The sequence below is a fragment of the Falco rusticolus genome, chromosome 2, assembly GCF_015220075.1.
Source record: "Falco rusticolus isolate bFalRus1 chromosome 2, bFalRus1.pri, whole genome shotgun sequence".
NCBI classification, from domain to species: domain Eukaryota; kingdom Metazoa; phylum Chordata; class Aves; order Falconiformes; family Falconidae; genus Falco; species Falco rusticolus.
Window position 1 is genome coordinate 81,239,907 of NC_051188.1, and position 18,064 is coordinate 81,257,970.

Here is an 18,064-nt window from a genome sequence, read left to right on the forward strand (position 1 = left end):
TAGTAACTGATGTGAATAACTGCGTGTTTCTTCCAAATCATTAATTGCATTATCTACTTCCAGGAATTTTGCTTAGAGAACAGCGATTCAAGGAGACAAATGATAGAAGCTTGTGTCTGCTCATGCAACAGTTTCTGTCCAACAAGCCAGAAGCTGGAACACAGCCAATACATACAGACCCTTCTACAAAACAGATATAAATCCTTAAGGAAAACAGAGATGATGTCAGAGTCCATGAGCTCATTAAACAGCATTCAACTGGAACCCAAACCTTCAGGACCACAGTCTACACTCTGTGCTTCTTATGGAAACCAGAGTCACGGGGAAAAAAATTAAAAATGTCCAACTACTGATGTAGCATCATTTTCCTCCAAGACTAGCAGCACAACAATTTTGGTAAAAACCTGGCCCTCCCAAGGAATGCAGAGCACCATGGAGTCCTAGCTGGATTCACAATGCTGCCAGCATCCAAAGGCCTACATGACAACTCATCAACCGTCTCTGGCAAAATCTGAAGCTGAGGTTTCACATTCTGGGGCAATTGCATCACTTTTCTACTAGGTTATTTTTCAGTTGGATCAGTTCCCCATACAGCTGCGTGTTCAGCTGTGCCAGCACAAACCAGAGAGCAGCAACAAGCAGACGGGGGTGCCACTAAAGACAGCACAGGGAACAATGGGTTTGGAAACCTCTGAAACAATCAAACAGCTGGGGAAATAGCTGCCTCGTTAAAAAAAGGCAGAAGACATCAGATTAGAGTTAGGAAAATGCCACTGAGGAAACAGAAAAGTTTTGACTGGGAGGAGCAAATGTTCTCATTTTGGGAAATCCTGAAGCCAAATTCTGGCCAGTAATGACAAAGACAACAAAAGCTGGGCACAGAAACCACCTTGAACATACTTATGAAGCTGGATCAATTTGCCTTGGTTATAACCATCTGAATACAAATCAGTGGCTCACAGTATTCAAAATCTGCAAAAAGGGTGATACCTTGCCTAATACCTTCCCCTAACACTACCAGAGTACAATTAGCAAGACAACTCAATTTCATGGTTGCAGAGAAAACCCTTTAGCTAATAAAGCAATTCAAACATACTGCATTTTGGGAAAACTACAAGCTGCAGACCAGCTTCAGATACTTTAAAGGCTAGGAAAACACACTGTGATACTCTAGTCTAACCTCAGATATAATACAGAGAGGAATGAACCTCATCAGTAATTTCTGGTGTCTCCAACAGAAGTAGTGAGTTTAAAAGTACTTCTTTTTGATGAAAAAAAGCATATTAAATTCTGGACTTAAGTAGCTATGAGTGACATAAAACATAATGCATTTCAACAGAAATCACTACAACATCCAAAATGTAATTTAAAAATAGAAATATATATGCTAGATGTATTTAGGCTTCTGTAAGACATCAGCCATCCATCATCTTACTCCACATTCAAAGGCAGCCTGCCCCCTCAACCAACATTCCCTGCATACGTGCAGCACGGGCAGTATTTGCCCGGTTAGTTCCACTAATGACGTGCAGTAACCTTTCCATTAGTCTTTCTCAAGGTCCCTCTTTTCGGGGGTACGAGTCCTAATTCTTAATTCTGAATTCCTATAAAGAAATGACCTACAGTCTTTTCTACTACATTTATAAAGAGGTATTAGCTACATGAAAGTATTAACACACACCAAATACACCCAACTGAATGATCCACGTTTGTCAACATACTTGTGACAAAATGAGACAAAGTAAAACAGAAAAAAACATATGTGAAACCTAACAAATATCTATCAGCTGAGCTTCACCTTGATCACTGATCGTACTTCTGTGATCAACTAACAATTTTGTTCTGCTTCACGCAAACTATGTTGCAAGACTTTTTAAACAAAGAACACTATCACATTTGCCTCTTAACAAACACACCTTTCTACATTATATACAAAGGTGTACACATTTATTAAAGATATTTAATTAAATAAATATGCTTTCAAGGGAAAAAAAAAAAAGTTGTACAGCATTTGTCATGCTGCTATCCTGTGATATTAATTACATCCAATTTATTAAACACATCAACTTCTTCACAACTTTGTCCAAGACTAACTTCAGACTAGACAGGTAAGTTCTGAAGATCATCCTGCTTCAGCACTTTACAGTTCTTGATCTTCAGGACTTAAAAACTAGATAAAATATACAACAGTGAGATCAAAACATTTCTGAACTCCATTTAACTTTTCAGTTCCCAAGCATTTAGTATTTAACTATAATTGCAATTATAATGTATGATAATTGAAATAACAGGATTTATAGAATGGAAGACAATTTATTTTCGCTTTAAATTCATCATGCAATGCACCAACATTTTACTTCTTTCATGTAACAGTAGTAAATTAATTATAGGATGCTTAAGACTTTTTGCATTGTGGATGATACTTCTACGGTGTTTAGTACTGGAATTCACCAACTGTTACAAACACGAACATGTGTCCCTCACTTCATAAAAAAACCCCTTTAACTTCCCTTTTCCCATAGATTCAAATTCCTCCAGTATTATTTTCACTACTAGCCCATTTCTTTAAAAATACAGATACACCTTATTTATTTTTTATACTTTGTTACTAACATAGTTTTTCCATTCCTTGAGACTTCTTTCATGGCCGAGATGTGACTTTAAATAGGCATCTAAGAAAATGTTAAGTATTTTCATTCAGGTTTTTAATGCCTAAATGTTTCTTCCCACTCAGTTCTGCTCATGCATGCTTACAGTTCTGGAGAACTAGTATTTTCAACAATCATTTGTATTTTTTATGCTTGTTCTTAAAACTATATACACATCACAAAGCAGACTCCCCATCAGTAAACCTTGCCTCTGAACCATAGCAACACCTAGTCCTGTCACTCGTAACTGTTACAAACTCAAAAGCAGTTAATACAGTTCAGTCCACAATACTGTGCTGTCTTTGCTAAGTAAAATACATCTGGTAAGCCATACTGCACTCACTTCATACCAAGCTGCATTAGGCTAATCAGAAACAGCAGCTTAAGTTGTGTACAGAGGGAGTGGTTGAATTTTCATAAAATAAAGCCAAACCAAATCAAATAAAACCATGGGATCAGACTATTCTTCAGTAAACTGTATAGCCAGCACATTGCCCTGTTCCCTTCAGGTTTTCCCATGTCTCTGACTGGAAACACCAGTGGTTATGAATGTAGGCTGCAGGTACAAGTTGTAGGTTCCTAAGATGTCGGTACAAGTTGTGGGTACTGATGTCCCTAAGCTCCGCATACATTTAACAGAAAGAGACAGATGCCTTGATAACTCAAAGCCTTCTGAATTTACATATTGAATTTACATAACTGCAAACTCCTACCTAGTAACATTAGATCTAAACATGTCACCTAAAAAACAAAAGCTCCAGGAATCCTAACTCATCATGTTTTACGTCAGACATAGTGAACAAGTGGACACATAGACAGACTGTTACGAAATGGTCCACAGCTAGCCTGAATCTCTAAGCAGTGCTTTTGAACTACAATCAGTTACAATTAATTTCCCTATTTCTATGTCCCAAGGTAACTGTAAACTAGTATTTTTGCGTGTTTGGAAAAAAGCATGCAGTGGGAGTAGACCTTCTTGGGGTAGGGGTGTTGTTTCCTTGAAGTCAAACAGAACTGCATTTACATTAAAAAGCGACAACAATGAAAAAAAGAAATCCCATGAAAAAAAAATTAAAATATTCTGACCTGTTCTAATTCGCTAGGAAGAGTAACATCCGAAAAGGCTTTCTACTCATCTGTACCTCTCACAGTCACTGGAAGGGAGGCAGCTATCAGACACTGGGCTTGACACCCAGCATGACATGAAGCAGAAACAAGATAAGCTGAAGATCTACCCCTATGTCTCAGCTGGCAACACAGCAGAGTATCTTTAGGTTTCCACACCGCTACCAAAAAAGCACTCTTCTGACCCACAAGCAAGAAAGCACAAGTGTACATAAGGTTCTATGTTCACTGGCTGCAATGATGACAAAAAAATGTTTTAAATAATTTCAAAGACTGATGAAGCAGAAACCTAAAGGAACCCACCCCCACCTGCCAAACCCCTACATCCATTCTTCCACTCAGTATTTAAAACAGAACCTGAAACCCTTAAAGTGCAGATTTTTCCTTCTGAATTAACACTTGCAGCCTAGCCTTACCTGTTGAGATTGTGGACATACTGAAAGTACTAAGACCGGTTCTCATCCTACGCACCTATGTGTCCCACCCCCCATAAGAAACCTTCAGATGCATGGGTTCAACTGCTCGTACAGTCATGTAATAATGAATCAGAAACATTAAGTAGGCAGGGTGGTACTGCTGTATGAACTAATGAAACTTCATACACACACCTGAACCAGTAGTATTTTGGTTTGGGTTCTTTTCACAAAAAGAAGAAAAAAAAGAAAGAAAAAAGAAAAGAACAACAACAAGCAGTTAGAACTGTTTTTGTAAAGACATCAACAGTCTTATTGTGTTACGGGCTTTGAAATATAGTATAAACCAAGAAAACTGAGTTACTCAAATGTTTTTCACACTATTGTCACCTACATCAAACGCCACTCCCCCAACAACATTTACCAGAAGTACTAAAAAACCTTACCTTTTGGATAATCTTCCAATAAGAGGTTGAAGTGACCTAACTGACAAAAGAAATCGGACTCGACCTTTCCTTCAGCTTTCAAAATTAGCGATTCGTAGCAGCGAACAGCCTGGGAAAAAGAAATACAAGGTTTTCAAAATTCTGTATTTAACTACAGCAAATAATACATTTTCTGTAAATTTTCTGAGGAATAACAAAGCTTCTTATTAGTCTGTAAGGTAAGAAGTCTGCAAACACTCTCAATAACATCATGAGCATTACTTTTCAAAGAAGAAATGTAGTGTTTAAAACAACGTATTTGGAAGTTCACTGATTCTAATGCAAATTGACAGCAAATTACCAACAAAAGTTTCCTCTGGTTTATTTGTGGACTCCAGAAACATCTGACTTCCCAAACACAGAACAAACTTCTAACATACACGACGACTTTTAATTTAAAAATCAATTAAATGCAAAAGGATTTATTTTATTTATTCTTTCCAATATGCAAGAAAGAAACCTGTGATTTTACTCTCATTCTGTGTTTGTTCTTTCTGAAAGATTCACATTTCATTCTACCAGTTCATTCATTACTTTTTGGTAAACTGAAGAATACACTAACTCAGCATGGTTGCTGAGGTGATTTATGTACCTTAGCATGGATTTCACAAGAGCTGATTCTTTTCACATAGAACTATCATGTCATGAAATGCAGTTTACTACCTTCTACTTACTACACAGTTGCTGTAGACTAAGTAAAGCTAAAGTCAGAAACATGAACCCAATTAGAAAAGAATTTTACTTTTCTCAAAGTTGCCCTAGAAGTTTATAAGCGGCACATGCAATCAAAGTATGTTCTGCACTGCAAACACGTATTTTTAATAAACTGAACTGATATGCCTTCTATTCATCATAATGGTCATGTTCTTTAACCTATTATATTCTTACCTCATGACCCTATTTACACTTTGGGAATGAGTGAATAAATAAATAAACAGAATTGCTTTCCCAACTTTCTGAACTTCCAGTTTCTTATTTTGAACACACTAGCCATTAAAATTAAAAGTAGCTGAATGAACTTAAATGGGAGGGAACATCCTTTGCATCAGCAGAAGACTTCACAGTTCTCAAAAGCTTGACAGACTCCCAATGAATTCTAATTCCATCCAGTTAATCCGTGAGTTTCACCAACTCACAGTTTGACTGTTTCAAATTTGGTTGCAATTATTAACTGTTTGGTTTTAGTATGTTACAGTAATCAAAGACCTTAATACTTAATTTAAAATTATAAGCTTTGTTAAGTCATTTTATTAAAACTGGAAATTCAAAAGGGGGAAAAAAATACCAATCTATCCTGTAACACTCAAGTCAAAATGTACAGTTGTATTAATCGTTGAAATGAGAAATGCCAACAAACAAAATGAGGAAATATAAAGAAATAGGTAAAACGCACCTGTGGAGACTCCAAATTACTGATCTAATATGTATTTTAATTTGCCATTTTTACCCTGCTATGCCTGTTTTAAATCATTTTTCTAAGTGGTAAGCCATAATAAGATAGGCCTTGTACTCAATGGACACAAAGCCACGTATGTGACCAGATAAGTGGGTCTCTGTATCCCAAGCTCAAGATGTATAACATAACACTTTCATCTACTTTAAAGTCCAGAATAGCCTTATTTTAAGGCTGTTTTCAGAAACAAAGTTCTGATGGATAAATACAAAGCTATGCTGCTGCAAAACTGCAGCAAAATGGGTAACAACTATATTCAAAATCTATTAGGTGTATGTATGGTATTAAAATGATTTAATAAAGCTGTTTAAATTACATATTTCAAACCATAGCTATTTGGCCATATTCTGAAGATATTAAATTGGGATGTGTATTCACTTCTACATCAAAGAGCTGCTGCAGAATTTTTCATTCATGCCCTAAGTTTTGCATTAGCAAACTGCACTGGAAGGTCTGGAATTCTGTTGACAGTTAATCAAAGCCACTATTCCTATTATTTTATTCCCAGCACTATGAACACCTCAGAGTCAGCCAACTCTTCAATCTAAAGAATATGATCCCTGGAACCAGAAACAAAGCACCCAAGTCCAAAGTCAATTTCCTAAAATTACTATATGTCTATGAACCAATTCTCAACATTCAGGCTTATCAGCTGAACCTATTCACATCTGCAAGTATTCTAATACAGAACCTTGGTTTTTACGCCTTGCTGCTTCTCCCTGTGTTTTGGTTTCATCTCTCGATTTGTACATATCGTAACACAGTTCTTGCTCATGCCTCTAATATTACTGTCACAGATTAATTTGCAGATAGGCCTCCTGTTTTTTGATGATACACAATACCTGCTGCAGCTGCAGAAGAGAATATTCACGCTATGACATTTTCTTAAGTTACTATTTTGTATTCTACAAGTCAGTCACTGTTCAGAGCATATAGAAATTGCTACCACCACAGGTAGTTCCCAAAAACTGTTAAAGAGGAAGTTATTTCCTAAATTAGATGGGTCAGGTATTTAAAAAGGAACTTGATTTTATGAGCAAATGTAACAGGATTTTTTATACAGATGTTCAAGGAAATTCTAAATCACATGCACTTAAACAACTAAGCATCCAAAGACCCTTAACACTTCCGCAGCCCCTTTTTAAGTAAATCCTCATTACAAGATGTTATCACAATTATCAGAAGCATCACATATAGTAGGGAAACAAAAAGCTGTGCCCAGGTCTTTCACCCAACTCCGATCAACTCTCAACAAGGCAGATTTTCCCTTTGCCTCAGAACACCCTTTGAAGATATCACTAAGCCATATCGCTAAACACCAGCACAAGGCAAGGCACAGGACACCAGAGGCGCAAAACAGAACTTCCCCTAACTTAAGTTACAGTTAACTGTTACTGTAAAAGCAATTCAACTACACCATTACATACACCCTCCCAGCTGATCTCTAACCTATTTGCAACAGTATCAGGAAAACACTTACCTTTATGCAAACTTAAATTCTGAAGATTGTTCCGTAAGAATTACAAAAATTCTTCTAGCACATTTTAATAAAGTGAAACAGCAACTAAAAGCAAGCTTTACCTCCTTGGCAGGACCACCAAGGTCAACCTCCAACTCTCTGGAGGATGGGCAGACTGGTCACCACGTGTCTCTTTGCTCTTCCTAGTAGCCAGAGCAGATTCATCTAGACAAACTAATTTATCCAGCTTTGGTTTTGGTCAAGAAACTCTTTTTCCTATCAAACCCCTTTAGAATGGTACAAGTATTTTTCTGCATAGATAAGAATTTGTCTCTGGAGTTGAATGAATGGATGGAAAGCATTTTGAAGAGGGAGGTTGCAACTACACATATGTGTATATGGTTTGTTTGAAGGAATAATCAAAAGATCTCATTTCAGTGGGTCTGTAACTTCAAAGGCCATCTATGGTACCACTTGTGCGACTTATTTAAATCATCCTGAGACACTAAGGATTCTGAGGAAGTTAAAAATCCTCAGGTTTTTAAGTATTGCTATTTCTCCACATTGCATGGATTTCTAAGTGCACTCAATGGAGTCAGCCTTGAGGATTACTAGTATTGGCAAATTAACAAGAAAGAGAAAGAACCTTAAACCGAAAGGAAGATTGCTACACAACATTGTACGCTTCCTTCTCTTTGTTCAAGGCTGCATGAAGATAAAAGGGAAACCTTAAGAATTCAGGAACTTGGCAAAATAATCACCCGCAGCTGCTTTGCTGTGTGACAACCAGAGCAGAAGCAGGGAACAAATACAGGAATGGCTGCAGGAAGAGAAGCTGGTTTATGTGATTTTTAAAAAAACAAACAAACAAACAAAACCAACCACCACCAAAACAAAACAAAAAACACAAACACCCAAACGAACCCCAAAACTAATATTGTTTGCCACCTGTCTGATTAAAAGCAAACTGAATTAATACACTTGTCAACACTTCTGACATGACAATTACAAACCCTCTCTTATCATCGTAGTTCGGGTCTGGGGGCTTTCTGCTTTCACAAATTCAATCACCAATTCTTTGGACATGTTTAAATACAATACAGTGAAGAAGAAAAAGGCTTAATGTATTTGTCAACCTGGAAAACGTTAGCAAATCATTTGTATGTGTTCACAAAATGAAAAAATAATTCCATTATCATCTTCAAAATGCACTACCAAATCCCTGTATGATCACTATTTATTATTCCAAAGGGAAAGGAATTGGGATATTTATTCCTGCTGTTGTGGGAAGAAATTTCCCCCTTACCCATTCTCCCCGAGAAAAAACCTGAACTAAACAAGAACAACCATATAAAGCAAACGTCAGTTTTGGCTACTATTAACATGATGCCTTTTTATGAAAACAAGATCCTAGAGTTGGGAATATACACTACAACCAAAAAAACCAATTCAAACTAAACCAAAGAGATAAAACCAGAATACTAAATATTGTATATGGAAATCAGTGATACATATTACAGTCTACTTCATAGAGGAGAAAGAAGAACAATGTTGGTTTTACTTCAACTAATATGAAGAGAAGAACTTTACCGTGATTACCCCTGGTTGTAATTATTTGTATTTTACAGCACAAATTCAAATTACTGTTTAGACAACTGAGCTCAAAAGAAAAAAACAATACAGCTTTTTTGAACAGTTTCTGAATATGATGATGTAATGGTGTCCTTTCTTACTTACAAACAAGCATGATTGACTAAGATGAAAGCAGCAGGACTAAATGGCCAAACATGACAAAATTTTATTAATTCTTTAATATAGTAATGACATGAAAATGGAAGAGTGCACTGAATCAGCAAAATTTTACTTAAGACATAGAAAAAACACTGACAACTACAGAAAACAAAGAAAACCTAGCAATATACATTGTTAGCATGGCAACAGCTGGGCAGTAATGTGCAGTGAAATAAGTTAATTTATTACCCAGTAAAATTCAAATAACTATTCAAGGAAAAGACAGTGTTTTAATGCGGACAATACAGTGTAAAATGACAAATTCAAAGCCTCAATATGTTCCTAGAACCTTAAAGTTCACAACAGAAAACACTATTGTATATGTAGACAAGCCTTCCATCAGGAAAGGGGGAGGAACAAACAAATAGTTCCTGCTTCTTTTTTTCTTGTTTATCTAGAAAGCAATAACCTGAATGGATGGGCTTTGCAAGCACATAATGAGAACTGGAAACATGAAAAAAAAAAAAAATCATGTGAAAAAATCTGAAAAGAGAGCCATCAGTGGACTTGTCACAAATTAAATATAGTACACTAATGCCTAGAAGTGAAACGCTCATTAGTTCTTAAGGAATACTTTACCCCTTCTGGAAAACAAAGTCATTATGCAGACAGTGCTGGACACTCAAGTGATTATCACACTATCTACTACCAGTCAGAGGGATATCCACAGACCAGAAAAGCAGAAGCTTGTGTATATGCTAGGCTCATTCTCCCCACCTCAGTATCAAAAGAGGATGTTCTGAAAGGCTTCTCTTCCATTCCTTTCTCCATACCACAATTCACCAAAATGCACGTGTGATTTTCTAATAACAATGAGAACAACCACCATCCTGAAAACTTCCTGATTCAATTTTAGCTCCAGCTCTGCAACAACAGAAGCGTGAACAAAGCTCGCTTCAGCTAAGCAAGGAGAAAAAACCCAACAAAGTCTGAACCCTTCAGAAGTTAAACTATCCGCCACCAATTCATGACTGGCTGAATAAGCACCGTCACCTGGGCTGTAGATAACTTAAAAGAACATCTCATTTACTTCTGCAGAGAAAAGCATACAATTCATGTTTGATTAAAGATAACCTATATTAATTCAGCAGACCCTCCACTGAAGGGTCTCATTATGTATGGATGACACAATATTCTTCCTTTACTTTCCTGCTCAGTATCAATTCCCACTACAGCTTTCACAGCTTCTTTGTACTCTCTCTTTGTGAAGCTCATACTGTGTTATAAAATTTCTCTTCTGACTTAGCACAAGTTTACTGTCCTTGTATTTAAATATATGGACTATATTATACAAAAGGCTCAGTAACAGTGTTAGAAGTACAGCGTGCTGGACACAAAACATGCTCATTCCCCCAAAAGACTTAGGCCTCAAGAAGGAAAAACATGAACTGGGCTCTTCGGTAACTTTGTCATTGCAAAATTTCTATGGTATATATCAGAATGTCAGGAAGTAACTCTCATCTGCTAATAATGTTTAAGTTCAAAAGTTCTTACCATTTCAGGGACAATAAATAGTATAGAATAGTGGAAATCCTCCTCATGCATTTCTCAAGAAACATATGATCAATTTTGGCAAATTTATTTCCTATCATTATTACATCATGAAACAGGACACAAGAATGAACAGTGCAAGCGATGAAGAAGAAAAGCAGTTGTGCATGTTAGTTTACATGCATAGCTTGACAGCAACAATTAAGTTTCTTTAAAAGCCACTACTGTAGTCTAGGGCTGATCTAAACATAGGCAACACTTGGAAAAAAAAAGTATTTCTTACATCTTCAGTATAACCTGGAAGAAGAAAAGAGGAAATGAAATAGTAAACAGAAGTAAGCTCAAGGTTTCTAAATTTACATGTGAAAACACGATAACTAATTGAAAGGTGAACAGCACAAACCAAAAATGTTCTAAAGACTGGAGTAAAAGAAGCACACTATCACCATAAGAAAACAAACAATTTAAAAAAATAATTACAATTTAGAAACCTACTGTGGAGAATTAGTATCAACAAAACAAATGTTGCAATCAGACTGAGAATAGGAGACACTAGTAACTTAGAAATAATTCTTCCTGAAGCCAATTATCACTCAAAAAGGAGGGATACTGCTTCATAAAAAGCAAAGAACTGCAGAACAGAATACAAAATAGAATATATGCAAATCAATCATAAATAGAGAAAAGTGACAAAAAGCGGAGGGGGGAAAAAACCAACAACTTGTTACCACTGAATAAAGAACACTTATTATCAACTGTAAGACATTCTTTACAAGTGTTTTCCGTCAGACAGATGTAAACTCAATAGTGTAGGCTTCTCAAAGAAAAATACAGGAAGCTTTAGTCGCTTTCAGCAGTGTCCATAACAAATTGCATTTCAATGAAAAATTTGATGACTGGAGTTAACATAGTCAATCAGTCTGCATTAATTCAGAGCTCACCTTTAGGATGCACCCCTTTCCCACCCCTACGCCCTATTACTTCTTTTCAATACACTACGATATACTTACAAAGATAGATGTGTATGTATGTACAGACACACCTACATTATACAGGAAATTAGAACAAATTCTAAATTATCAGCAAACAAAACACTCTCTATTCTGTCCCTGAAAACATTTCATAATCAGAAGACTCAGGAGATAATGACAAAGTTCGCATGGAATTTCATCATTCCAAATAGTGCCATTCTTTTAAAAAAAAACCATTTTTTTTTAAAGTAGTAGATTTTTCATAAGCAATTGCAATGGCCAATCTTCATCTGCAAACATAGGAACTTTTTTCATTATTTTTACCATAACAATTTTATTTTAAGTAGAACTGCAACACCTTAATTTAGCACTTGCTCTCGAGCTAATGAATACTTCACCACACACTAAAATCTAAGACTACTAAATCTGGTTTTATTCTAGTGATTCTTAACTATACCAACACAGAATGTCACAACTGAGGTGCAAAGCATTTCACACTTTCAGAACATTTAGACAGTCAACTTTGATAGATGAACTCAACTTCTTTGAAAATGTTAAACCAGTTGTATCTAGGAGGCTACATATTTTCATATGGAATTTAGTAAGATGCTGTACATCAAATAAATAGCTGTTTTCAGTTTCATTGGGTAAATAACTTTGGAAATACTCATAAAATCAACACAAGGGGAAAAAAAGACCAATTAAAGCCAGACTCTGAATTAACAGCTGCCTGTTTTACCCAAGACAAAACCCCAAAGTTTAAATCTGAATAACAATTATTTATGCAAATATCTCCTGATCCGGACACATCTTTGGAAATATAACACTATCATCTACCAAGCATAAAGATGACAACAAAGCAATGAATAAATTGTAATGAATAAAGTTTTTAAAAAAGTATTAAACAGAGAACAATGTACATATATATACACAAGAAATATGTACAAAGACTGACCAACAAATATATATTTATGAAAATGCTTCATTTCAGACTACATTGAATGATTTTCTGTGCTGTTGTTTGAATACAGTGACACAGAAGAGCAACTATGATAAACTATTTAAAAACTACCACCACTTGCTCTGCTAAACCTGCACAGTCTAAACTTCAGTTCCAAAAGGCTTCAAGCACCAGAGGCGGCCAGTTTTCAGAAATAAATGTCACTGGTAGCTTAGTCTGAAAACATACGGAAAAGAAGATTTATTTTAGAAGAACAGAGATGAAAATGTGTCAGGAGCTGTTTATGAAGAAGGTGTAAAAACTAATGCTAATAGGGTGGGAAGTACAGAGTTTTCAGCACTGCAGGAGATGTAAAATCGGTAATGGCACATCAAGACACAAAGGATAAACCCCACACATCTAAATGGAAGGAACCTGGTTTCAAATACTGAAATACCATCATTTCAAAGAGTCTCAGAATGCTGGTACTTCTAAAGTTAGTGCAGCCAGTACACCAGGGAGGGTGCCCCACAAAGATTTTTTTATCCCATCACCGAAATCACGTACAGGTACAACTCCACATATTATTTTTCCACTGTCATTCATATATACTCCTCTTGAGGCTGCTTAATTATGCTTAGACAATAAGGATGCTGCTCACATATAGAAGTGAGAAACACTGGAATATAACTAAATACACATGAAAACCGGCTTACATAGAAAAATGTTTTGGAGAAGAAATTTATGCCCAGTAAACACCCTGAAAAGTGCCACAATAATTCCCGTCAAGCTCTGTAGCTCTTCTCTGTTAATGTCTGCAAACACCCAGCCTTATCCCTCGCCTTTCCCACCTCATTTGGCAGTCTGACTGGTAAAAAATTGCAATGAGGAAATAAAAGAGGAATACAGTCCTCCGGATACAGTCACCCAACTAATGATCAGTATCGTTTCTGAAGAGAACAGCTACTGTATCTTATACGAGGAAAGAAGTAACGTCTACTTGTGCTATGTAGCAATAACAGGTGTGGGGGGTACATTCATGCAGACTTCAGAATTGGTATTCATGCACTATAAAGTGCAAGTCGGAATTATTTTAGCTACTAGTGCGTATTTTCATCATAATATGCACTAAAGACCAAGTAAAATGACAACACACTCAAACATTGCTCAGGAACTGGCCAACGGAATCTTCTCATAGTAAAACTTGACACTGAATTTCCACAGACCATACATCATGAAGACTCCTGTAGCTGCGAGGTAAATAGCTATGCAGGTTGTCAACACAAACTGTTTTCATTAACATTCCCCTTGAGCTGGACAGAAGACTCCTTCTTGAATAATGTTTCCCAAGCCCTCTCAAAATTTGACATCTGATATAGATATGGACTTTAACAAATACCGAGTGGAAAAACATGCATATATCAAGCTTAACACCAAGTCTCCACGTACCTCTACGTACTACTCATACACCCTCAGGGGTATTACTGAGCTAGAAAACAGAACCTGCTTCAAAGGACAGAGCTCCTGGTAAGTACAGCAGGTCAAAACCCAATTCTAATATTGGGGGTGGGGAATAGACAAAAAAAAAAAAACAAACAAAAAAAAAAAAAAAACAAAAAAAAAAACCACACACACACCACAAAAAAGAACACACACAAAAAAAAACCATTAAAAACATCTAATAAGGATATTCATCTAGGATATGAAAGACCAGGATTCAGAGCTTTGCCTAATTTGAAACAAAGATTTAAATTTGGGCTTTCCATATTCATAGTATGTGTCTTGAATACCAGATTCTCAAGACAACCTCACTTTTAAGCCAAAAGTCACCACAATGACTCACAGCAGAATAGAGACAGAACAACAGAGACTAAGCTTCCACCTATATGTGCAGAAGTCAGTTCCACCTATTCTTTCCCCACCCACAACTACAGAATGACCCTGTGTAGATAAGGGTGATTTTGCAATTTCAAATAAACAACTGAATAAAGAAAAATGCAATTCATTAAAGGAAGGTACTGAGGAGTTTGGGGTCACATCTGTCTTGGTTGAACACTAACAGACATAGCCTGAACTAGAAGTTCTTCTCAATTCCATCATGCTGTTATTCCTTCCAACAGAAGGATTTGCAAATACTTTTTTCTACCATGCCCAGCTGAAAAAGGTACAACATCCCCTTCTGTTGGACCTAACTTTCAGTTACCACATACTCTATTTAATGCACAATACTCCCAACACTTGTGGACAAGAAGCCACCAATTAAAACCATACATTGAACAATGCTCAATAACATGGGCTTCTACAACCAGCCACACCTAACTCCTTAATATGTAACTTATTTTAAAATTAATAATAATAAAGTAGTAATAGGTTTCAATTTTAACAGCATAGATTAAAAGTTATGAAATAACTGAAAATCCAAAAATAGCATTCTCATCTTCAAACCATGATTAACTATAGTTTATGTTTATCACAAACCAGCTCAGAAATCGGTCACTACGCTTTAGGAAAAGCGACACGCATCCCCAACAGACCTATGCCCAAAGGTCAATCCTCTAAACCAGCTAAACTTCTCAGATTTTTTTTTTAAAAAAAAAAGGGGGGGGGGGGGGGGCAAAGCTTACACACAATTCGCTAACTTCACACTGTTGACATTCGCTTGTCCCAAACCTCACAGAAAATAGAAAATGGCCATTTATTTCTTTTACAAAATGTCTATTTGTAGACTAAAAATGAAAAATTGCACAATCTAAGAGGAATTCCACTGTACAGAACCCAAATCTTTAACCTGGCATTTATCTTGTGTTGCACCTATACTACCTTTCACAGTAGTGACCAAATCAGTGTCCTTATCACTAAAAATTCCTTCCAGAGAGAAATTCAAAAATCTTTGAACAATCAAACTGTTAGAAAGCATTTTACAAGTCTACTGAGGTGCAAACTCCATCACCAGAGATTCAAAATGGGACAAAGCATTCCAAAAGAACAGATGCGCAATATGACATTTAACATCAGGAAGTTCAAAGGCTATTGGCACCATTCATAAACTAGCATGTGTATGTGATTCATACACCAAGTAGCTTTGAAGATCTCCTTATGATGGATTACTGTAGGGTTTGCATTTAAAATGAAACAATAGCAGAAATAACTGAATGATATACATTTCAGACGTTTGTGGAGGAGCTTTTATTTTTGATGAACATGCTGTACTCCGCAGGATTTCCTCCACAGAAGAAGAGGTATTTTGGTAAGTTAATTGTCTGACTCTTAAAACTGATGCTGCTATGACTCAGGCCTTTAGGTGAAGGACCAATTCCTACATTGTTTACAGCGGCAGATAACATCAATTTCAAGTATACATTAATGCAAAATCTCAAAAGGACCTTCAGCAGTTTTTACAGGCAATATAGTTTCCAAAACACAACCAAGTTGAGGCTGCAGAAATGCACATAGTGACTCAGGGCATGAAGTCACTCAAGAGTTTTTAATTAAAAAGACAGTTCCTTAACACTAAGAAGTTGACTGTCTTCCTTTTTAAAGTTTTGGATGAATGGGACATACCCATATCTCCCACTTCACTGTCACTAACATAAATCTGTCTCCATTTAAAGGTTACATTCACCTTCAAATCACTCAATGGCTCGATCACAGATCTTTAAACTGCCAGAAAACACCACTGTGAGAACTGCAGTCAACAAGGCCATTTGGCAATGCAACAAAAGCTTATTGCCACAGAAGACTGGATTTTTTCAAATACTCATCCTGAAGAGTAGAAAAAGTATGTCATCAACACAAGGTATGTGGAAAGATGCACACACTTTCACATTCACCTTCATTAATGTACACAAAAACCTCACCAAACACTGCAGAAAAATCCCTGTCAAAACAGTATGTCACCATGAACAAGCAATTCCTCTAGAGAAGAAACAAGGAAAACAGCAAAACAAAACAAAAATCTATGAACCAAGCACAACAGAGTCAGATACTGAATAAAGTTCTAAAAAACACATTGGTCACAACCACAGAAGCAGCAAATAAAAGCTCAGACAGGATAAAGGAGCGAGCCAGAAGGAACGCACAAGTGAGATGAAACCTTTGTCAGCCAGGAATGGCAGAGACGGAAAGTGGACAGATCACAATTTACTCAAGCCCTGAACAACAGCACCATCTTCATTGCGTTATCATTCCATCCCTACTCCATCTGGCAGCACAACAGCTTCCCCATTATTACTCACCCAATACATAGCATCTCCACATAATAATCACTTCAATCATGCCAGTCTCTCACAGAACAAATGATTAGCCCTCTGTAGAGAATGTTTGGGGAGGATGAAAAAATACAAAGGTGAAAGAGTTTAAGAATATTTAAAAATTTATAAAATTTAAATTAAATACATTTTCAAGCAATCACAAAAGGCAAAGGGTAGCATGCAAGTCAGTCCCAAGTGTAAATTTTTTAATCCCTTTTAGTCAACTGTAGCACAAAAGGTTAATTTCTCATAGCTTTCTGCAGTAAGAGATTTATTTTTATCCAAGTAAAACAAACCCCATTATTCTGGATGGACCACCTGTGGCCTGTCCTGTGCAAGCAAAGGAGGTGTGTAAGCTTTATGCTTAAGCTTGGAATGGTGAATAACACTTGCAGTACAAGAGAGATTATTTACTTTGTCTTCAGGCCACAGATGGAGAAGCAGCACCTCATGAAGTGCGCGTGGCTTACAGGGAAAACCTTCTACCTACCAAGGTCTGTGCTGCTGTTCAGCGCATGGAAAGGCTGCAACCGCTTTCAACTTCTTGGCCAATTACACCAAATAGCTACAGGAGAATAAGCTCCCCCAGCCAGCACTGACTGGGCAGGGAGGGCAGCAGACATGGGGGCTTCCCCTCTCCTCTGTTGTTCCTTCCTCTCCACATGCTGAGCAGGTGGAAGAGCTCCTTAAGAGGAGTCTTTGACAGCTGAAGACAGGAAGCCCAGCCCTGCAAAAAAGGCAGAACCAGGAGGCATGCAAGTAAGCCAAGGAGATGACAAGGAGTTCTAGAATGAGAGCAGAGATGGTGGAAAGCACGTTTGAAGAAAGTGTTACAAGTTGTAGGCATAAAATTTAGATTTTGTTTATTAGTCTGCTTGCAGGCTCGTACAACAAACCACACAGACGTGACTCTTAATTTATGCTAACAAAAAAAGATAGTACACTGAAAATATGTTTGGAACTTTTTTTGCTGTGGGATAAACCTGAGAAACTTAAAGTCTCTGCGGAATATTAAAATCAAGTTTGCAGTTCTTATTC

At 36.7% G+C, this 18,064-nt stretch overlaps 1 protein-coding gene across 20 annotated transcripts in view; it reads right to left on the bottom strand.

Moving 5' to 3' along the window:
• Nucleotides 1-18,064, bottom strand: part of KDM6A (lysine demethylase 6A) — a 163,117-nt gene that overhangs the window by 122,049 nt on the left and 23,004 nt on the right. For all 20 annotated transcript variants that reach the window (XR_005102560.1, XR_005102559.1, XM_037376807.1 and 17 more), the window contains exon 3: nt 4,633-4,741. Coding sequence is in view for 18 of the 20 variants with exons in the window: in XM_037376807.1 (XP_037232704.1) it covers nt 4,633-4,741 (109 nt within the window). In the remaining 2 variants the exon portion in view is untranslated. The remainder of the gene's footprint in view (nt 1-4,632; nt 4,742-18,064) is intronic.